Here is a 24,193-nt window from a genome sequence, read left to right on the forward strand (position 1 = left end):
AAGCTATCCTGATCCAACATCAAGAGAGTGTGCTGGGAGCTGCTTACTATCACTCTGTCACACACACACACACACACACACACACACACACACACACACACACACACACACACACACACACACACACACACACACACACACACACACACACACACACACACACACACACGCTCTGTACTCCTGCAGGTGATCATTGTATATGTGTTTCCTCTCTCTGCAGATCAGAGGCAGTGTGGATGCTGAGGATCCTCACCTGAAGGCTGCAGACACAGGTCAGTTACACACATACACATAATGCAATACACAGACACACACACACACACACACACACACACACACACACACACACACACACACACGAACATAAAGCAGTAGTGATGCATAAGCTACTTCATGAGGCAGGTGCTCCGATGTGCCGATGTAAACCTGATCGTTTGAAATGCACATGCAGCATTTTCCATATATATATTGTGAATACCTAGAAGCTGTGTGTGAATAACAAAACAGATTGTCTGTGTATGAGAGAATGTGTGTGTTTTCCTGTGTCCATGGTTCTGTGTGTGTGTTTGTTTGAAGGTGATGCAGCTAGTTTAGTCCCCTTCACACACAGCAAGCACATTATCCAGCTGCTACAGGAGACAGGCTAGGTATTTATGGCGACGTAAAGTGTGTGTTTGTGTGTTCCCTGTCACCCAGCAGCTCCACATCTACATATGCCACACACATACACACTGAATTAAAAAGAGTGTGTTCAATTTGTACTGAAGTTTAGAGCCTGTCTGTTAGCACGCTCCCAACAGAGAGGTGTGTGTGTGTGTGTGTGTGTGTGTGTGTGTGTGTGTGTGTGTGTGTGTGTGTGTGTGTGTGTGTGTGTGTGTGTGTGTGTGTGTGTGTGTGTGTGTGTGTGTGTGTGTGTGTGTGTGTGTGTGTGTGTGTGTGTGTGTGTGTGTGTGTGTGTGTGTGTGTGTGTGTGTGTGTGTGTGTGTGTGTGTGTGTGTGTGTGTGTGTGTGTGTGTGTGTTTTAACAGATGGTCCCCTGCATCAGAAGTGTTTTATTTCCCAGTGGAAGCAGATATGTCAGAAATAAGTGTGTGCAGCATTAGTCATTTGGAATATTCATGCCCCCCCGACCAGCGCTTCCTCTGCAGCCAAAACACACCAGCCCTGCTCTCTCGGGTGGGGGTGTGGGGCCTACATGCTGCGTTAATGGAGGCATCTTCTCTAGTGCCAGGATGTAATTAAAGAGTGCTCATATTAAGACCCATGACACTGTTCACATTGCGTGCATTCAGGAAGGAAGATTCCCCACATGTTGAAACCCGCTTACAGCACAGCTGTTTCACATTACATTAACCAGAGAAGATTCCTCGATCCGTCAGACTACTTGCTTTAATCTCCAACCTCGGGTCGCATTTATCAGTATCAGTATTCACCTTATGTAGCCCTGCCTGTAAAGCACTAGCACTGTTGTAAACAATTATTTTATTTGAGATCATTTACAGCTACACTGTGTATAAAACAGTTATAAAAACAACTACATCTAGGGACTCAACTTAATTAGGATGTCTCTGTCAGTGTACAAATCTTTCAATCTGTAGATCAAGCTAGCTAACATTTGCTATCTATCTACTTAGCTTACCTTAGCTACCCATCTAACAAGCTAGCAAATGTTAGTTATCTAGCTAGCTGTTGCCAAATTGGTGGCTCTCTAATTTAAACTGATTTATTATTTAACCCCTATGGATAGACTTGCAGTGTGGACCTGTGTCTACTGTTCAGGCAGTGAGAGTAATTATAAAAACGTTGGTGACGTGTTTTTGTAAGCAGACCGGGCACTCTTGTAAAGCTATCCGCTCCTCACAGCTCCAAACAATCAATTCTGAAATATATTTGATATTATATATATAGTGGTTTGGACAATGTTATCACATATTGATAATTGAAAGTGTTATTTTCTTGCCTGGAAAAGCCAATATAACTTGATAACAGGTGATTAAGAAACTTTAAAACTGTTTAGTTTAGTTTAGTAACAACACATAATATGGCAATGTGGAAGTGCCGTAGAGCCGGCCAAGGATAAGGTGAATAGAGTGGTGCAGGGAACCGTGGAGATGCTGCCTTCAGGGTCCAACACAGAAATACCACATTCGGCAGCTCCGCATTTGGAAGTGGGGCCCTTAAGGGGCCTCTGGCGGGGTCCTCCTCTTGCTGAAACTTTAATTGTGAGCAGCAGTTTCTCCTCTCTTGGTCCCTCATGATTGGGGTTAATTCGTGGAAGCTTGTGTGAATGTGTTGAAGAAGGGAAAAAGAAGAGAAGCAAACAGCAGAGCGCTGCTTATCGCTCAAATGCAAAATGATTTATTCAGAAATATGTAAATCCAACAATCACTGTGGCTTGTTGACTGAGGGGAGCTGCTGATTCAAAGTCTGGGAGAAAACCACCCACAGACAGCAGCAGATATAAGCTGCAGGAATAGAAGAAGACTTATAGTTTAAATACATATTCTGAGGAGTCTGATGTGGAGAGTGTACTGACCAAAATATTGAAGTCTCCAAAACAGACTTGTAATATTGTTTAGGATAGCCCTTCCTTTCACAGCTGCTTGTGTTTGGGACAGCTTTTCTTCTTCTTCTTTAGTTTTAAACATGATTTTGACAGTCTGCATTAGTAGGTGCAGAGCAGATAAAAGGCAAAAGTAAAAAAAAAGGTTTGTTTAATTATCAACTTTGAACCAGAAATACTGTCTCTGCTTATGTCTCAGCAGACAGTGTGTGTGTGTGTGTGTGTTCGTGTGTGATGTTAATCTGCAGCAGCACGATGCAGGTGGCCAGCAGCATCAGGCTGTGAAGGAGATTATTTCCTGCCCTCACAGGTAAATGACCTCGCTGCTCGCTGGCGCAACAAACACTTTGCAGAAGACACGGTGGGAATATCTATCATATAAACACTGCGGTCTGCTGCTGAATATTTAAAATGTTTGGTGAGCGTAAGCAGCGGGAAGGAGTGTGGGGATGAAGCTGGTCTGTGAGGTTGGAGGTGGCCGAGTGATGGAGGGCTTTGTACTGTAAGTGAGGAGGAGGAGGATTTTGAAATGGATGCGTTGGGCGACGGGGAGCCAGTGCAGGTTCTGCAGCAAAGCGGTGCTGAAGTCCAAAGAGCGGATGTGGGTGAGGAGATGGGCGGCAGAGTTGTGAATATACTGGAGTTTATTGAAGAGTTTGGATAGTGTACATGTCAGGATGCTGCTCCAGTTGTCCACTCTGGATGAGGGCCTTAAACAGGGCCCAGGAGCACACTTGAGCCCCGACTGCTCCTAATGCTAAACCTATCCAGACTGATACATAGCATAGCAGAGAAGAGAGGAAATGTAGTTTTGATTTTAGGATGAAGGCTAGTCTACTCCCATGATTAGTGAATGATGCACCTTTAAGATTTCTGCATATATTTGGCTGTAGCGGTATACATTCCCCCAAAAAACAGCAATGCAATGGCATTCAACTTCCTGTGAACCTGAGGCATTCAGGGCCCTGGGGTCTGAGTGTAACTTCCTACTTTGTGGAAATCTCTTCTAAACTGTAGATGTAAGATAGTAATCCTCCAAGAGTTGTTGCACTGTTGTGAGAGACGTTATCTAAGCAGAAAAATTCAATTAATGTAATAGTTTTATTAATTTAAAATAATTATAACATGACTCTGTTTGTGTAAAGTTATGCGAATGAGATTTGCAGACACATTTAGAAAGTGTTGTTCATTGAGGATGATTATTAAGCTCTATATTTAAACAGTGTTTAGTGATGATCTGCTGAGTGTGTATCTGCAGTGTGAGTGTGTGTACAGTGACGTGTGTGTGTGTATTTACCACTCCTGACATTTACAGTGATTTCCTCTCCGCCGTGCATCAGTGTACCGTGCAGCCATGACTCTGTAATCCCGTTTTAATTAGAGCGACGCGGCCCGGCTCCCCGCGGCGATGCCACTCTGGCAACGAATCAATCACCAAGGCAGCAGTTACCGCGGCAACCGGGCGACCGACCGTCTGAGCGGTGAATGATTGCCGGTGTGTGTGTGTGTGTGTGTGTGTGTGTGTGTGAGGAGTTTTTATCTCCCCTCACACATATCCACAGAGTTAATTAAAAGACATGAAATAAATCTGAATGTGAGCAGAAATGAAACATGAAGGACAAATTGAATCACACGTTACCTAGTGATGGGTGGGTGTCTGTGTGTGTGTGTGTGGACCGTGAGATGAAGACAAACACACACACACTTGTCGTTCGCACACTCCTGTCTTTAGCTCTAGAAAGGCCGGATATTTAAAGATCCCCTCCTGTTATACATTGACTCTCTAACAATTCCCCTTTGTTTATCCTAATACCATATTTACAATAAATCCCATCATGCCTCAGGTGTTGCTCTGCATCATTCAGGATGTGTGTATCTATGAATTTGCAAATAAAACGTAGAAACTAAGGAACATATCGGATATCACTGTGTCCCTGGAATTATTACCGTAGCAGTGTCAGGCCTTAAGTTTTTGGATAAAATTATAAAAACATTTCTCTGGAAAATATATACTGTGAGTTTGGCGGGGGACAATACGAGGTTTTCTCTTCCTTTTGTTAGTGCTGTTTCTGCAGTAGCATTATACTAACGCTAAGCTAAGGAACGTCCTGTTAGCTGACCGTGTTCCTTAGGTTTAAAATCGTGTCGGTCTGTTTTTTACATAAACTCATGACTAAGCTGCAAACACAAACAAAGGTCAACACACCGATGTGAAATTGCCTGAATTAATTGTCCAGCATCAGCGTGCCCTGAAGGCCCCTTTTACAGTGCTGGATCAGAAAACACACTCTGTGCATGCTAATGCTCACACACACTGTTAGTGAAACTCTGAGGGACCAGCAGATACAAGACAACTCCCAGGGTTTATTAGAGCAGACATTGATTCAAATTCAGTCCCTCACAACGAGGAGATCTATGTGGAGGACACCTGTAGCTCACCATTCTGTCTATTGGCTAATATTAGATATACGTCTCTGCAGGGCCTTATTATGTTCACTTTCAGGTTCATATTCGTTTTTTGAGCCTCTACTGTTTCCATGCTTTAATATTCAAAAAGGTCTTTATTTTTCTCATGGCCGACTCTGTTGTGACTGGTCAACAGCATACAGATGTCCCACCCGTTAGCCTTTCACATACTGTGTTGGAGCACTAGCCAATAGAAGCGCAACTGTTACATATTTATTTCACGTGCGGAGGTGAACAAAGGAGTCCAATGGTTTCAGGCAGGGGGGGAGTGTTTGGGAGAGAAACTCCCTCTGGAGGGAACTTTGGAATTTAAGCCTGTGCAGACCATTTACATACACAAACACCTATACCACAGTACAGTAAAGGCAAAACCCAAAGAGTTTAAATTGTTTTCCTTTCATTCAAACATCAGTTCCCTTGAGAATATCTTGTGAGCCTGAGAGAAACTCCCTCTGGAGGGACTTTTGGATTTGATCCAGAAACTAACAGCAGCTTTTCCTTTTTTTTAACTGTTTCTTTGAAAGCATGTTCCGACAAGCTAAGTACAATAAGCTTTTCCTCTGTATCCCTGCTCTGGCCTGAGATGAGGCTCAGGTTGTCCGTCTGGCAGCAGCTCTGTGAGGATCCACTTGGATCACTGCTTCCTCCTCTGCTGCCTTCACTGTCTCTCCAATTAAAAGTTTCACAGCCTGCAGAGGAGCAGATTGAGGCTGATGGAAGCAGCTTTTTCTTGCTGCACTGTCAGCGCAGAAACCACTACCTGTGTGTGTTGGTGTCCTGAAGCGCTGTTCAGTTGTAGATACTTTGGGAATAGAGCTCTTAGACTAATCCCCAAACTCTGCTCCGCACCTACTTGTCTGCGCGCTTCTAATGTTAACATGAAAGCGGCGACACTGGAAGACATGCTTCCTGTTTCACTATGCAGGAAAGGTGTTATGCTGCATCTGTTGGTTATGTTGTCCAGAGTTAACAGAACCATGCAAACTGAAATATCATTGCACTCCTTCCATCTATTAAAATATGAAGCAAGTAAAGAAACACTGTCTTACATATGAAGTATTTGTGATAAGCTGACATGAGAAATTATTGTGCAGACACACACACCCTTGAGCATGTCCTGATATAGTTTATTTTCAGAGCAGCTGACATAGTGAGAGGGATCAGAGGAAAGGCATGTCAGCTTTACTCCTCGCCGAAGCATAGAGCGCATGTTAGCCCGCATGCTAAGTGCAGCTGACAGGTAAATCCCAGTGCGGAGTTTCTGCTGCTCTCACGCTTCCTGCTGAAAGTCTTTCTGTGTACGTACAGCCGTCACTTCCCCTGAGACCAAAAGACTGCAGCTCAGGCAAAATATAGAAACCAACTTAAAGGAGGCAGAGCTAATCTTAGCAAACAGACAGCAGGGAGAAGAAGAGAGCATGGTTTTGCTGCAGATTCACAGCCTGCAGAGCAGCATCAGCAGACTTTATTCCTCTGCAGACAGGAGAGAGTAAACCCTGCTTTAGCCTAAAAGCTGTCAGTGTTCAGTTGGAAATGCTCCTTAAAACTGACCCAACACAACAGAAAGGAAGAACAAACCTCCATCACCAATCACTTAAGCATGTGCGGATGAGAAACGAGGCTGCAGATATCAGATATTAATCCCCACAGTGCAGCTACAGGTCATGACAGAAAGTGACTGCTGGTTGTAAGTATTAAACGCCTGTTAGATATATTACAGTCAGTGAGACGTATATTAAAGCGCTGTACCTGCTTTCACAGTGGGGAACACCGCAATGTGTGTGGCAAATGACCAATGTCATATGTCATCCTGCAGTCACTAACAGAGGATGGATGCTGTAAAACCATCTGTTTACAATGCTGCTAGTGCTAAATCAAAAGAACTAACACAGTGTCCGTCAGTCAGTCCATCAATTACCGGATTCATTTATTAGCATTATTTGTTTGTCTGTTTTCACAACTCTTCTCAGGAATATCAGTAAAGTGATTTCTCTCGTCTCCTTTGAAGGAAAATGACAGAAAACCGTGTTTTTGCTCTTTCCTTTTGGGGTGTGTGTTATAAATCACACATGCGTGTGTGTGACTATGGAGAAGGAAACCATCTGGGATTGTGTTTGTGTTAAGCAAAGTGCCACGGCTCCTCTCACAGCACCTCTTGGCATCCTGTGGACTAATGTGGAGCTAAATGTGGAGCTGAGGAGAGGAAATGGCATGTGACGCTCACAGAGCAGCTCATGGTGCTAATAGATATCAACACACACACAGACACACAGACACACACTCAGATTGTTAGGGCACCTGTCAGCCTCTGTTATAATTACCCTGTGGACGTCTGAATAACCTCTATCAGGAGCAGGGCGTTAGTTCCAGCTTTATATACAGTATTATTTAGAGCAAAAAACACTTTAACACACAACACACACACTCCTGAAGGGATCCAGGTGGTTGTGAAGATTGGTGTGTGTGTCCTGCAGTAGTGTGACAACTTGTCTCTCACTCTCGGTTCTCCTCTCCTTCTTTCCTCCCGATTACACTGATGCACTGCCAAGATGTAGGCCAACACACAGGCATGTATATAGCATATTCAGAGCTGCGCCCTGTGTGTGTGTGTGTGTGTGTGTGTGTGTGTGTGGGGGGGGGGGGGGGGTCAGGCCAGAGGTCAGCAGACTCACTACCAGCCCCTCCCTTCGGGAGCTGGTGGAGGTCACAGCTGATCACCCCACCCCCCAACTGAGCTGACATCAGACAGTCAATGACAATCAGTTTAGCTGACACTCACTCACACACAGCCTCTGTTGGTATCCCGCTGCACGTTATGTGTGTCAGCATGTGTGTAGGATGGTGCAGTGTGTCTCCAGAGTTAACTCATCACACATGATGATATAGATGTTCAGACACATGTGGTGTAAGAGGAAACACTGCATGTAGAGAAGAGTCTGAATGTGTTCGGTTGGTGCTGTCCATGGTGCTGAAGGAGGCTGTCCGTGGTGCTGAAGAAAGCTGTCCATGGTGCTGAAGGAGGCTGTCCGTGGTGCTGATGAAGGCATGAAACACATTTAAACAAGATAAAAGTCCATATAATCAAAGAGAAGTTGATCCTTAAATACAGAGTAATGTGGGTATCTGAGTGATAGTAAAGCTGTTGTGTCCTCCATGTAAACACAGTCACAGTCCAGCCACCTATGTCTGTCTGTGTGGGTTTTCGGGTTTAAGCAGCGCTAAACAAATTATCCCTGTACATATGGGCTGTGTGAAGCCTCGTCACTTTGATCTGATGCACAGAGATTTGCATCTAAACATATGAGGGTGAGGCTAAGAATACAAAACTTTTACAAGCCATGTGAGAGTCAGAGATATCTGCAGACAAGAGCGCAATTACATCTACTTTATTTCAGCATTATTGAAGCAGTTTTTGTTGAAGGCCAAACGGTGGTTGTACAACTTCCTCTCAGTATGCGCTATCCACTGGGAAAGAGATGTCTGTAAATAAGTAGATTTGTGTTTTTGCGAGCCTTCTGTTTGTTAATTGTAAGCTCCACAGGAGAGCTGAGGAGTCGCCTTCTGTCCAATGATGTTTCTCTGTTTCTTATTCAGAGGTTGAAACCATAACCCCCCCTCACTTGTGTGTCTGTGTGTTTGTACAACCACAGGAGGAGTTGCATCGCAAGCATTTTGTGAGCTCCATCAGATTAACCCGTTTCCCTTCTCAAATAATGTAAGTGTGTTTGAGCATCTGCCAGCCCTGTGTTTCTGGTGATTTCTGAAATTGATCTGTGTCTCCTGAAGTTAACGCAGGCTGGCAGCGCTCCAACCATCCTAATGAAGACGCTTCAGGAGGAGATGCTCTCCAGCGTGCAGCTCCAGATATGTCGAACTCTTTTGTTTGCAAGCGCTTATCCATCAAACGTCTTTAAACAGGTCTCCCTGAATTTAGCAGAAAGTAGTCAGTGCGTGCACAGTTACCCGTCGTCTCTGACTCTCAGCCCCGTCAGAGGGGAGCGTGTTGATTTGAACACGAGTCTCTTCCTTCCTGCTCTTACAGCGTGTTGCAGGATGATCGAGATCCCTGAAGGGGACGCGCGGAGTCATGAGGAGGAGTCATGAGGAGAAGTAGGTCAACTGCTGACGGTGTTACATCATACATATTCATACACAGAGTACACACACACTGCTCACTCATTCTGTTTATTCTGCTGCTTTCACATGGTAAGCACTCATCACACATCAGCATAGTAGAGTAGCAGCTGACACACTCTCACACCTCTACCCCTCAACACACACGCAGCTACAGCAGCAAACACACAATCAGACAGTACAGATTAAAGAAAAGAGAGGACGTGTTGATCAGCTGTGAGGTGCTGACAGGAGGATTCAGACGTTAAGCTACAAACAGGCTTTGTTTGTAGCTTAATATTAATATATTAAGCTACAAACAAAGCCTGTGTGTGTTAATCTCCGTACTAACTCTACATTTATTATTCTTTTGTTATTTTTTGGGGAAGAAATTAAACTTTGTAACTCTAATATCTTGTCTTAAACTTGACAATAAAACACATGTTTAAATGTTCAAACATGTGAAACTATTCCTTTTTAGCTGCTATGACTGCAACAATTGCTATTATTATTTTACTATATTTTTTAATTACATAATTTAATTATAATTTAGTCTGTAAGATGTCAGAAAATATTGAAAAGGGCCATCACAGATCACCGGTCTTTAAGTACGAGTCCAGAACCAATGTAACTATAACAGCTACATAAAATGGTTTAAGGAAGTAAAGTAACAAATCTAAAAGTTTGAGAAGCTGAAATGTTTGACAGTCTTTTGGTTAATGTACATCACATACAGCAGCATGTACATCACTGTTGTCTTCCTTTAATGATATATGTAGGTTAATATCAGTTGTCTGATGGCAGCTGTACAGAGGAAAAGTCTCGAGTCCTCTGCTCAACACATGATGCTCCTCCTGCCAGACACTGTTACTCACTCAGAGCTAACACCATCAGACACTCCAACTCAGCATCATGCAGGGGGCGAGGTGACCTCCGTCAACTCCCACAGCCTCTGCTTTCACAGACCAGCACAAACACCTCGATGTTTATCCTGAGTGTTTGGAATCTGTGTATTCAACAGAGTGGTTTCTTTAAAGGACAGATATTTTGCTGCAGGTTACTAATGCACCTTTTCTGCAAAGCTTCTGGTCTGGTTAAAAAGAAAAGGGACGGGTTGATAGTGTAATAAAATGGGGAGCTAGATGTTGCAGACAGAGACTCCTGTATATGTCTGAGCTGACGTAGCTGAAGGATTGTGAGGTTGGAGGTTGCTTCTTTTCTCGGAGCTGCAGAGAGATTGCATCTCTTATTGATTGGCTGCTGTGCACAGAGCACAGACAGGTGTGTGTGTGTGTGTTTCCTACTACTCGGTGTGTTCATCTCCTCTGTGATTTTAAAAATACTCTCCATGCCATATAAGGCTGAAAGTGAAGGACAGAACCCAAGGAAGTAGTAGTAGTAGTAGCAGCATGAAAATACATAAAGCTGCAATGATAGATGATGACCCACTGATAGATTAGTGAATTATAAGGAAAATGTATTACTCTGTCTATTTTTCATGCAAAAACCTCCAATTTTCTCTCTTTTATATCATATTAAAGTGACAGTATTAAAACACATCACCTTGGACGCTGAGAAACTGGGATATTTCTGACTTTTTTTTTTACAATTAAGCATTCATCTAAATAAAAAAATAGCATATTGAAGATTCAACTTTATTGTCATTGCACAGAGTACAAGTACTAGGACAACGAAATGCGGTCTCTGCATTTGACCCATCCTAGTGTTAGGAACAGTGGGCTGCCATTATGTACGGCGCCCGGGGAGCAGTGTAGGTAACCAGTGTCTTGCTCAGGGACACCACGGTGGCACTTGGTCTTTCGGGGACTTGAACTGGTGACCTTCCAGTTCCCAGGCCAAGCCCCTATGGACTTCGCCACCACCGCCTCATATTATTTGATATAAAAATAATGGTTGGTTGCAGCTGTTTTATTAAATCTGACAGTTGAGCCAAGATGTTGATAAGTACATAAGGAGCACACAAGTGCTCGCTGAGACTGTAAAGGCCTGACCATTACAGTCATCAGAGCATGATATGGATCTCCTTCTGTTTATGGTGCATACCCTCCCTTTTTCCTCCCTTTTGTCCTGCTGGAGGAGCTGCTGTACGCCTGGCTGCTCCTCTTCACTCTCTGTATATACGACCCGGCTGCTGCAGGGGTCAGAGTTCAGCCTCTGTGGATTCTGATCTCCTTTTGTCGGATGCTTGTGTCTGAGAGGGAATTAGTGTGTGTGTGTGATTTTTCTAAAGGTTGCTATAAAAAGATCCATTACAGCCTCTGGACACAGCACATCTGCAGGAGGAAGGTGCAGGGGATGGGGGGCTTTTTGTGCAGCCAGCTGACACCACATGCACTAACATGCTAATATTCAGACCTCTGTGACAGCTCACACACACTTGACACTTCCACTTTACTCCGTCAGACCTCTGCAGCAAGAGCTGTGTTTCTGCAGAGGGACCTGAGGAATATTCTGCTCACTGTCAGCACAAAATGTAGTACGAATTACCTAAACATTTTATAATATTTCCTTCTTTATCTGATGCAAAATGGAATTAAACACAACTTAATCGTTTGACTATCTAAAATGTCTCTTGGAGGGTGCAGCCTGTCCTTTCCTCCTCTTTATAGCTCAGCACTGATGTATGGATGTTGTCCTCAGAAATGTATGATGGTATAACAGTGCTACATGCTAGCTGCAGGAGATGTTATGAGCTAAGAGAGGTAATAACATGCTAATAGGGCGGTGCATGTTCACGGTGCACTGCAGGCGGACATGTTGTCACAACGAGGAACATGAGAGACAAGCCTTTCCTCCAGACATGATGTTTCTGTGCCTGTGTTTATAGCAGCTGAGATGCTTATACCGTGACCTTCTGTGTGTGTGCAGCTGCAGAGCGGGAGGCATCCAGCCTGAAGAAGGTGGAGGAGGCATATGACACCATCAGCATGGAGATCAGGTATGAAGGGAGGAGACGCGTGCTTAGCTTTCTGTTGCAAATCCCTGAATGCTGATATTGTTCATAGAGCTGGTCAGTAGCCACTGTGCCCTGAAGGCCTGCAGACTGTTCATTACAGATCAGCTAGCTAAAGGTCAAGATACCACCCCTCCAGGATGAATCCAACCGCTGTGTTTCCTATCTTTCCTTAGGCTTTTTATCACTCATCTCTCCTCTGCAGCCCTCTGTCAGTCTCCAGAGCGACTTTAAAACTAGCATGAAGCTAATGTATTTATTGCTCCACTTCATTTCCACAAATACATGCACTTTGTGGCTGTGTGTTTTGAGAATTGCAAGCACATCGCAATACCTTCCTGACCCAGAATCCTCCCCCCCACCTTATTAACCTGGAACCAACATCCACCACTTTAAACATGTGTTAACCCCATTAGCACCTCTGAGTTATGAATATGGAAATAAAGGCCTGTGCAACGCCGCTGTTACCACAAAGGGCTCACTTCCTGTATTAGCCATTAGTGGAGTAAAGCAGATAATTGGACTGAAGGGGACACAGGGGTTATACAGCAGCTGTCACATGACACACATCTAGAGAACACTAGATTCTCTCACAAAGAACAGTTAGCAGATTCCTTTATAACACCTGAAGTGATACGTGTCTGAGTCATTTCCATATGTGTTTCAGTGCCTAGATAGCAGATGTAATTCTCTAAATGTTAGCATGGAGTCAGCTATTTGCTTAAGTTTCTCGGCCGGTCTAAATACAGTTGTTTTTATTTCAGTGATCTGCGGACGAAGCTGGCCATAGACTACGGTCCGGACTGGGAGTTCCTGTTTCTGAACAGCCAGTGTTACAAGCTCAGTGTTTATGAGTGAGTACTAATTCTTTATTCATTTTTGCCTCTGAAACTAACCCTTAACCTGCCATAATGATGATTTCTGTCTAAGAGGACATGTTATGGCCATTTTCAGGTTGATATTAGTATTTTGTGCCTCTTCTGTGTTCTTTATTTTTATCATACTACCTGTGCTGCAGCACCTCTTTTCACCCTGTCTGTTGTGATTGGTCAACCGCTAAGGGATGTCCCGCCCCTTAGCCTATAACGTGAAATGTGTTGGAGCGCTAGCCAATAGAAGAGCTAGTGTTCCATTGTGATGTCAATATGTTCCGGAAGTAACAAATGAGCCAAATGGAGGCGTTTCAAGCCGGGGGGCGGAGTGTTTGGGAGATTCAGAGGAGATTCACAAAGTCTGCAGAGGATCTTATTGTGGAAACTAAATCAAACATCATCATAGTAAAGACCCAGCATCTTAGGCTGATAATGTGATGGAGGTTTAATCACCACAGAGAACTCCTCCTCCTCTGCGTGTCCTCTGTGTCCCTGCTGGGGAGAAGCTGCTCTCCTCAGGAGCGCTGCCAGCTGGAGCTCCACAGGCTGTGGGCGGCTGCAGACTGAAGGAAGTTATCTGCAAACACATCTCAGAGAGTTTCCCCGACCCTCACACACCAGGGTTTGCTTAGTTTGCCTTTTAGGAGGCAAAATGTGGAGAAGGGAAAATGTTAAACCAGATACATGGTCCGCAGACTGTCAGATAGCACACATTGTGTTCATGTAGGAATGATATTTACCTTCCTTTACTTTGGAAATGAAAAGTTGAAGAAAGCTCAGAGCTACTGCTACAGTCACACACGTTAAGAGTAATAGAAAGTCGGAGAGCTCCTGAATAATCAAAGGAAATCATGTTAACTACGCATAGCTAAGACTTTTGTTTCCCTCAGTAAATGATGGTCATTGTTCTGAAGAGCATCAGCCATGTCTGTTTCTCGACAGTTCAAACTAATTATGAAAGAAGGAACCAGGCTAACAGCTGCAGACAGATACGTGCACAGAGGACGTGAGAGCTTGTTTGTACATGAGTTTAAATACATTTGCAGAGTGTTTGCACAAAATGTGTGTGTAAGCAGCTCCATGTCTCAATGTCTCAGAGCAGGTTATCAGACACTGTCGATAAATGAATACATGAGCATTAGCCTTAACAAGCTGCTTTAGGACGTCCAGGAACATCTGAGGATGTTCTATATTTGTATTATTATCAGCTGGCTACTTAATGTGTTGGTCTATCTCGTCATACGACATAGCAGATGTGTCTCAGCCTCTGATTGTTCTTTCTCTATGTGGTGAATCTAATTATCACCTTAGGATATGATGAAGTAGATCCTCCAACACTTTTACTGTTGGAGCCTCTTTTAACACCTCAGAGGAGGAGAAGTGTAAAATATTATTCTGAGCCCGCGTGCTTCACGCTGATGTGGGATCCTTTGCATTAAATATAGATGTTACTTATTAGAATATTTCTCTCGTTGTATTATAAAACATATCCCTTTGAAATCTTCACATTCAGGCATCTGAACTCAGGACACGTTTGATGCAGGATTAACTGGAAAATGACAGGTTTGATGATAGTTTTCTGTGCATGTAAATGGCCTGCAAAGGATAAAATCCCACACACTCAAAACTCACAATATACGCAGATAAATATCAGTGTGGTATTTTAATACTTTTCAAGGACATTTATTATCATTTTGGGTTTTACGTAATACATATTTTGTATTTATTTTTTATAATATGTTCATATTCAACGGGACTATTTTTTGCTCTGTTTCTTCACATTATTCCTCCTACTTTCCTTTATGTATGTGTAGAGGAGAAAATCTTCCGTAATAATGTTTGGTCTACTTTATGCCTCACTGCTCTCTGATGCTCTGGATCTAAATTGGCTTCAAGTTTTCTGTTTTGCTTCCAATATAAATTGATTCTTTGGAGAGGCTGCATTATTTTCTTCTTGTGTAATTTATGAGCATCCCCCGTCCCTCTGTTTGTTGTTTCACGGAGGTAATAAGAAATATATATATAAATCTCATACTCTGCATAAAGCATCTCCAGGCTGAAATATGATTATCGGTCAGAAACTTCAATCAGACTCTGAGCACTGTTTACTGTGCTTCTCCATGTGGAAAATGAAGGTGAATTGGAGAATGGCCCACTGTAAATATGTCTTCTTTAAACTGGGTGGACTGGAGTATCAGGAGAGGTACTGAACACCCCTTACATTAAGATAAAGATCTGCTAAAGTAAATGTCATCATGGCTGCAGTTTATACTCTTACTGTAGGAGGTCTTTTTCACCTTTAAGATATAAATCATAGTCCCCGACTGCTCTTATATCAGAGGCTATTATCACTAAATAAGAATTAAACTCTTCTTATTTTTTTATAAAGTACAGTTACAACAACGGTGGTTGCAAGTTGCACTTATGTGTGATGTATAACAAAAATGAAGCCGTGCATGTTTGAGTGTTTCATAGTGATGTCACTATTCTGGAAGTAAACAAAGGAGTCTAATGGAGTCAGGGGAAATTGAAAAAACAAAACATGTAAAAAGAGTTTAAAACTACAGGTGAAATGGTCTTTTAAAAGTCCACTAATATCAGTTTTCCTTAGTTTAACCGCACTCTAGAAAACAAGGACTTTACTGGCTTGGTATTAACTTTCCAGAAGTTGATGCTTTAGAACAGCTCAAACGACACTTTACGTTTCTTTTGTAGATCTGATTTTAGTCTAAGTCTTGCTCTTTTCTCAGTTTAGTTGTTCTGGCCTCTTTTTGTCTTGTCACTTTCAAAAGACAAAGTGTTGCGTTCAGGAGCGATGGGAGGATCCCAGCTGTCACTGTCTGATCACAGCCTTCTGTAGTTATTATAAAATTTGATTGGTGACCTTTGCATGGTCCGCCCTCCCTGCACGTCATCATCTGTCACATACTATATATAAATAAATATATGCAGGGCTGTGATTCATGCAGCCCACTCCCTGCTGCACTCTTTATCCTCCGTCTGTCTTTGTTCCTCTGGATGTTCCTCAGCTCTACATCCCGTCTGTCCGTCTGCAGATATATCTTCTCCTCCTGTCGGTCTGCTCACTCTCTAATCAGTGTGTGTTTGTGACCTCTCTGCTGGGTCAGGTTGCTTTGACGCAGAGTGTGAAAGACGGACATCTGATCAGCTTCCATCACATGTTTGCATATATATTCTGTCCTCACCGCTTATAACCCAGAGACTCACTTCCTGTTTCCAGCAGCCAAGGTCACATGACCCTCACTTATTATAGAGATGCCGTGACCATCAGTCCATGCTTTTGAGATCCAGAAATGTGTTGCTGAAATACTTTTATAAACTTTTGTTGTTGTTGTATGGATAGTATGGCTGTACCCAAGACAACATGGAACTTTAAGAGGTCCTTCTTTTAAATGTTAATGTTGTCCTTTAAAGACATACTTCATAACATTTCTGTATCAAAATGTGCTTGAGCCGGTTTTATATATTTAGTTTGAGTTATTTCAATTATCCCAAATATTTTTTAGCAAATTACAGGTTAACGCTGCATTTCTTTTGTGCGGAAGAGGATTGACGCACATGTGAAACTTTTTTCGTCATCTGACCAAAAGTGATTATTTTTTTATTCCGAGAAGAAAATCCGAATTCTGAGAAAAACATATTTCAAATTTTTCTCTGAAAATCGCAGAATAATGAGATTTAGAGTTGGACTTCTGAGTAAAAACATTGCCATTCTGACTTGTTTCTCAAGATTAATCCTGCTGCAGGTTGAACAGAACCGGATGGGAGCTTTTAGAGGAATAAAACATTAAAATCACTAACGGTGGTCTTGGTTTTGGCACTAATATAAATAATATTGTGTGGAGCAAGATATATACAGTGTGTGCCGTTTGAAGACACTCTGCGATGTTTCCTCATATCTTTTCATTTCTGTGCAGTTTCTTCCTAAAATCGTCCAACAGTTTGCTGATGTTTATCGTCAAAGCCTGGTTGAAAGATCCGGAAGCAGCGTGAACAGTAAAGCTACCTGTATTAAAGCTCATGTGCTCCTCTCCTCTCCAGGTACACCTACACTCTGTGCCCGTTCAATCAGGTCACTCAGGAGAGCGCTGCGGGGACCGAGGTCTCGTTAGGGTGAGTACCAATCAGCTGCTCCTCACACTCTTCAGATCACACACACAACCAGTACAGGGAGGCTTTTTTCCAAACAGCTCCAGGAACTCACTATGCAATCATTTTCTTATTGATATTAATCAGTTAAATTCACTTGCACCACTGGAGCAAATCCTCTGACAGCTGTTGAATCATTGTTACAGCGCTCGTATGAAGATAATTTGCGCCATAGATTTTTGTTAAATTGTAATTCAATCTGCTTCATGTGACCTTTAATCAATCCCTAAGAAATATGTGTTAGCGTTTTAATAGCTTCTGATCAATAACAGTTTCATTTATGGCTGGCTGGGATTATTTGTATATATTCTGAGTGAAACCGCGGCTTTCACTTAGCCTTCCGTTTGATTAATGTCTCTCATCGTGTTAACCTCTCTGTCAGACAGGTCCGGATAAACATGGCGCATTTTTATACATTTTCCGTCTTTCATCTTTATATTTGATGTTATAATTAAGGGGATGTCACCTCTGTGTCCATTTCCATTCATTTATTATAGGCTGCAATTACAGAAACTATTCACATCGAGACCTTTCAGGAACAATTTCTTTATGCAGAGCGGGGACAGAGGCTATAAACAGACAATGTCAACGCATAAAGACGACAGAAAAGGTGTCAAAACATTTATTCTCCTGTGAGACGTGAAGCCATTTGGCCTGACTTGTGTCCTGCTGGCAGCTGAAGTGACACGTGAAAGATAATTCATCAGCAATTATCTCCTCCTGCTCTCAGATGGTAAATTAATTGGAGTCTAAAGTTGTTTTTTTGCGTCGCCACCTCCCACACCACCCACTCAGTGGAGGAGCAGGAGGAGCAGCAACATGTTTTTAGCGCATAAAGAGGAGAACAGCACGCTAGCTGTGAGTCATGTGACCCCACGCTTTGCTGCCTGTCACTCACCGTGTATGGCAAGCCGTGAGGACCAAACAGAACCAGCGTCACACATGTCCCCATCTGAGAGCTCAGGTCACTCTGTCTCCAGCTAAAAACAGAAAGGGAGGGAAGGATTTCAATCTTTACTCTCCCAGCTCATAAATATATAGATCTATACACTTATTTTGTCAGTAGCAGGCTTACACTGAAACTGTGATTTCTGAATTAGATTGTTTCTTTAACTGTCCTTTTTTCTGTAGAGGAAGTAAAGAAACCGTAACATAGAATTTATATTTAGTTTGATGTGCGATATATGACTGGGCAGCTTCATGACACGAAGAAACTATTATTTTCCGCTTCGCTCTAATGCATTCTTTATGCAGGAAAGTGGGCGGTGCCGTACTTTTGGCCGGAAGGGATGTTAGCGCCCTCATCCCCGATGTATATACTGTATATAATGCAGTGTCTTGTGGTGTAAAAGTCAGACTGCATGCTAAGCTCATGTGGATAGTTCATAATAACTCACTGCTGGAAGGGTAGGCAGAGGTTCACAGGGTTGAAATTTATAACAAGTTAACATTGAGACCCAACTCAATTAACCTTAGTGTGCTGTTTAGCTAGCAAAGGTTAGCTGTTTAGGTTAGCTATTTAGTATTGCGCGCCTGAAAAACTGTAATAACCAAATAACAGTTAATTCAAAAGCTTAAAAACTGATGTTTTGCAAGTAAAGGTTGAGAAGTCTGGCGACACTATGCAAAGTAATAGCTATAAGGCTTTAACCAAAAGTAACAAAACATGATACTGCAATGTGGAAGCATCCTAGAGCCGGCAAAGCATAAGGTGAATAACATGTGTATGTTTTACCCATGAAGTGTTAGATACAGGACTGAACACAACAGAAAATATTGTCGACGTGCCTGCGCTCAGAGATGATTTAATGTAAAGTGAATCACATGCAGACACCTCGTTGGTATGTTGTGGGGGTAGCAGGCGGAGCGGCACTGTGTCTATGGAGGTCTATATGGAGGGGACTAAAGTTCATTTTTTATCCTGACAGACCATCAGTCAGCAGGATGCAGCCAGCCTCCTGATATCAATCTGCATGGAGGGAGGTTGGGGGGGATTTAAACGGCTGCATTTATCACACCTGCTCCTCCTGCCAAAGTGCACAACATGTGAGGAGAGGAGCAGAAACATCCTTAATACTGCTTGGTGGGGAGGGTGTTGCTGAATTTTGATTACATTGTCAGTTTTTCAAACTGTTCCCTCAGTGCTTCCTGCATGCGTGGTTCTGCAGCACGAACGATCATATGGAACAATACATCACTTCCTATTGTAGCCACACACAGAGCCATAAAGCTTTCATAAGGCCCAGCAGCCATGCTCCCAATTATGTGTAAATTTAGATATTATACGCTTCACATTCACCTCCTGATTCCAGCATCTCCGTTTCCCATCTAGCTCTCCGCTCGCGCCGCTTCCTGAAATGGCCTCTGCAACAATAGCACGTGCCGCCGTAATGATAATGGAGTGGAGGAAAACGCTTGCATAGCGACAAACACCGTGGCACCATGACAGCGTCGTCCATCTTCATAATGTCCTCCACACACACTCCCAGAGCTGCACAAACACACACATGTAAATCAGTTCCTGTGCTTGTGTTTATATATATATAACACAGCATTGACTTTACAGTTGGTTGGAGAAGGAAACGGCACTTACAGAGCAAGCATTGATTTCTTTGTCACATGCATTTCCAACGCCTTACTTCAAAATGTGTTCTTATAAATCAATGCTGTAGTGTTTGTGAGCTTATTGTGAACAAGAAGCCAGTAGAGTGCATCGGCAGTCATTTCTGAGGTGAGTTTGATGTGTGTTGAGCAAATATTCCATTGACGTTCTTCTTTTTCTTGTGGTTCAAGGATTGTATAATATGGCAGGCAGGTGGTGTTTTCAGGGAGAGGGGGAGTGTCTGGGAAAATGTACATGCACAAACAGGGAAGGGAACACCACAGACAGCAGAATAGGAATTCTTTAAGACTGAAATCACCCTGGCTCACTTATTAATTTCATCTTGTTTTTAGAAATGTCACTTTGTGTTTTAATGAGAACTAGGAGCAGTGGCTTCCAGTCTTTATGCTAATCTAATCTCAGATAAACCTCCTGACCTTATCTCCTCTCTCCTCTGTGTATCACCATGTTTCCCCAAAATGTTAAAATATTCCTCTAAAGCCTCTTAGAACTGACACTGCTAATTTCCTTTCTGTTAATATGACTTTTCTTTATCCCGACTCTCAGTAATTCAATTTTAAGGGTAAAAAGATACACTGAAGCCTTATGCATGACTGCAGCCTCTAAACAATATTTAACTAAGAGACGTTTTATTTTACGAACACCAGTATCCAGGACGTACACTGTCAGTAATTAGCTTAGCGCTCTGGCCATTTCCTGCTAACAACCACAACATGTATAAAAACAGATCTGTACCAGAAGCCTTCAGCAGTAATAACCTCTCCCCAGCAGCAGAGCATGGAACATATTAATGTAAACAGCTGCAAACAGAGGGAGCAGGCAGCTAGGTTAAATTAAATCTGCTTTACTGTCAAGCCGGTGTATTACAAATGAGAGGAGATAAATAACTAATAAATGAAATTATGTATCAACAAATGGTTTCACATGTGCACATTATTCCAAAAATCATCCCCGAGGATTAAAACAAACAAACATGATAAGAAAATTACAACAAATATTATTTTCCGATTGGCAGTGCCAGTTTTTGCAGAGAAATAAATCTTGATTTTTAAATGTAATTTTTAAAACAAATATATTTAAAGTTTATTAGAGCCAAAAACACTATCTTTACTTCTTTAACCAGCAACTTAAATATGTAATAATAATAATTGTATTTATTTAGTCCTACTGAATGGGTTTGATTTCCAACAGCAGTGGGGCATTGATAGTCATTTATTAAAGTTACAGTGTAATGTAACAGTGTCAGGTAGGTGTTCATGTAGATAAGAAAGAAACTCAAACATCATTAATAATCTGTACAATGCTGGAAGTAATGTCTTTCTGTCCATAGGTCTATAAATACAACCTGATTGTAGACATGGCTTCAATGTTTCCGTGTTTTTTATTATAGCTGTCTTGATTATAACCTTAGAGGAGTCTGAGGAAGAGGAGGAGGGAGGTTCAGGTGAAGGGGTCGTCTAATAGCTTTTATTTTTGTGACTCCTGGGAAATCAGGCAGTCCCACGCTGGGGGTCAGGGATCCACATTTGTCTCCTCGTGAAGTTCAAGGAGGCCGACCTCCTGCTGTGCAGGGTCAAACTGTTTGTCATCGTCCCTCCCCCCCACAGAGAGGAGGAGGAGGCGGAACCGAAGGAGGCAGTGTGAGCAGAAACATATCCAGGGATAAATCTGGGATAATAACTTCTGCAGACAAGAAATGTAATGAAGGAGGTAGAGGAGGAAGAAGAGTACGAAGGGAAGGAGTCTGAGTGTTTTGAATTCCTCCACAGCTTCATATAGTCAGTATTCAAACACACCATCTCCATTTAACTGCTTCATTCATCAGAGGTAGCCTAGCAACAACACACACAACACACACACACACACACACACACACACACACACACACACACACACACACACACACACACACACACACACACACACACACACACTAAAATGTACACTAGCTATTATTTATGAGACTTTTTTTATTTTGTATTGTATATAAACAGTATTGTCCCCAGTCGTCTTCCCAGAATGCACTGCTGTAGAGAGCAACAGTGATGGCTGCAGGCTGTCACTCCTCAGAGAGTTTTCTCCAACATCACACACACTCTGTGCTCTTATGGAAATATGTTCATTTGATCAATAACAGTCCATTTCTCATGAGAGACAGCATAAAGAGAGCAAGAGCTTCTGATGGTTCCCCTCCCTCCTCCTTCTGAAGATTAATCACTGTTTCAGCTTTCGACAGGAGGAAAGTGCAGTGGCTAATTATCTCGATGGGACACCATTTTATTGCACATCAGTCGCTCAGGGGTCTGTGAGATTAATACTGTAAAAATACTAATATGAGCAGATTACAAATGAGACGCAACAACTACTGAAAAATACTTTCAAAAATACTATCAGGATATAAGCTACATGTTCACCAACTATGTGATGGGCACGTTTGAGTATAATATATATATTAATATGTTCATATTTATATATATGACACCCTCACTGACGGGGAGTGTGGGTAGCCATTAGACAGTAGGGGAGAGGGGCTTTAACTCCTCCTCTTTTATATTACACTGAAGGCAGGGCGGTGATAATGACTCTAGTAAGTGTGTCTACAGGGTTAAAGTGTCTGTGTGTGTGTGTGGGGGGGGGGGGGGTGTAGACACTGTGAACCCCTGATGGCCTTTCTGCTAGGTTGCTGTGGTAACATGTGGTTGTTAATAAGGCAGTGAGCTTTTAGCAGAATACAGATGTGTTGCAGTGAAATATTAAGTGTTCACCTGCAGTTTGTCTTAGCGACATGTTAAAAGGCCTCACTGTCGTCATTGATTCACACTAATTATGTGCCTATGCAAATGAAAAAGGTCCAAAAACATTTGTGTTTGAAATCTAAAACAAACATAGTCATGTATACGAAAACATTGCCCTCCCCCACACTTATATTTAAATAAAAGTAAAATAATAATCATAAAATAAATGATATAGAATGTATCCCTTAACATTTGATACTCGGGGAAAGCTATAATTATATAATAATGATAAGAATAATGATAATACAAATAAATACATTATATTTTATTGTTTCTACGATAAGAATAATTAGATGAATATATTATCCCTGATAAAAATACACTAGAATTTAAATGAAAAGGCAGTCATTTTCTACATATATTTTATATGCCTGTCGATGTGTATTATCTCAATCCAAAAAACTGTTAGTATTATAATATATTTTAACATTTAATAAGAGGCCCGCACATGGTTCCTTAACAATACTTATACAAGAAGGCCAGAGTTATGACAAGAGCAACAAGGAAGTGTTTGAGTGATAAAAGAGATGATGGGTGGGTCAAACATTCACAGGTCTCTCATCCAGATCCAGAAAGAAGTGACGTAGCCTCTGTGACAAAGTCATTTAATATTTGTAGTCAAAGTATCAGTACGTGTCCAACACAGGATTTGTTATTCTAACCTTTTTTTGGGGTTTTGCTTAACCTACTGTAGCTGCAGCGTTTGGCTTTTGAGTCTTTCACAGATGCTACACACCATGGAAGCATTTCTTCCATGTGTCATTAGGTGTAGAACTTGAGTTCTCTTTTTATATTAAGTGCAGATTTATCCAAAAATGTTTTAACACATGAGTGAATGCAGGCAGCTTCCTCCTGTGCATGTGAAGTGGAGTCAGCTGTCTGATGTCAGCAGAGAAAAACACTGAAGGCAGATTCATACTCCGTTTTCTGACGGCCATGCCTGTCAGAAAACGTTCCCCCCCTCCAGTACCTGCAGGAGTTTAAGAAGCAGACAATCATGTATAGTGATAATAGCTTCTGAGAGGTTGATTTTGGCTATATGAGAGGGGGGTGGGTGAGATTATCCGTGGATCGTGGGGATTTATTACTCGGATTAATGCTGCGATAGAGTTTAAAACAGAATCACTGGCATCGCTTTAAAGAAATAAAAGGGGCTTAAATTAGTTGCAGCCTTCATCAGGAGAAACTAATCTGCGTTATAAAGCTAATTACTCACAATAAGCATCAGATCATAGAAAGCAGTCCAACAATTCAAAAGATAATTCATCATAACACTCTCAAAAAGTATTTGATGTGCTATGGTCTGCAGCTAATTCAATCACAACTCTATTTCTGTGTCAATAGAAACCTAACCTAGTGATTCAGGAAAGAGATAACACTGACACTGACTCGGTCTTATTTTGAGACTGACTCTGTAATGTGTGAAGTCAGAGGTGTCTAGCCTACTATTTCACCCATAATGCAAAGCAAATGCGTGGATAACAGCAGGTCTATCTTTGAAGGAAGGAGGAGGCGGGACACAGATTAGATTATGAGTGAGATATCTGCAAGTGTAAAGCCTTTAAAAGGAGCATCCCTATCGTCCATAATTAGTCATTACAGGAAATGGATGACTAA

At 42.1% G+C, this 24,193-nt stretch overlaps 1 protein-coding gene across 3 annotated transcripts in view; it reads left to right on the forward strand.

Annotated features, from left to right (window-relative positions):
* Positions 1 to 24,193, forward strand: part of LOC134875984 (glucosidase 2 subunit beta-like) — a 47,019-nt gene that overhangs the window by 17,112 nt on the left and 5,714 nt on the right. The window contains exons 10-14 of one of the 3 annotated variants that reach the window (XM_063900780.1): positions 221 to 272; positions 12,032 to 12,101; positions 12,881 to 12,970; positions 17,051 to 17,122; positions 19,491 to 20,749. In XM_063900780.1, the coding sequence (XP_063756850.1) occupies positions 221 to 272; positions 12,032 to 12,101; positions 12,881 to 12,970; positions 17,051 to 17,122; positions 19,491 to 19,581 (375 nt within the window). In that variant the 3' untranslated portion in view covers positions 19,582 to 20,749. Of the gene's footprint in view, positions 1 to 220; positions 273 to 12,031; positions 12,102 to 12,880; positions 12,971 to 17,050; positions 17,123 to 19,086; positions 19,136 to 19,490; positions 20,750 to 24,193 lie in introns of those variants that run through there. The other 2 variants (XM_063900781.1, XM_063900779.1) reach the window with 2 other exon arrangements.

This window comes from Eleginops maclovinus, chromosome 14, assembly GCF_036324505.1.
Source record: "Eleginops maclovinus isolate JMC-PN-2008 ecotype Puerto Natales chromosome 14, JC_Emac_rtc_rv5, whole genome shotgun sequence".
Classification (NCBI taxonomy): domain Eukaryota; kingdom Metazoa; phylum Chordata; class Actinopteri; order Perciformes; family Eleginopidae; genus Eleginops; species Eleginops maclovinus.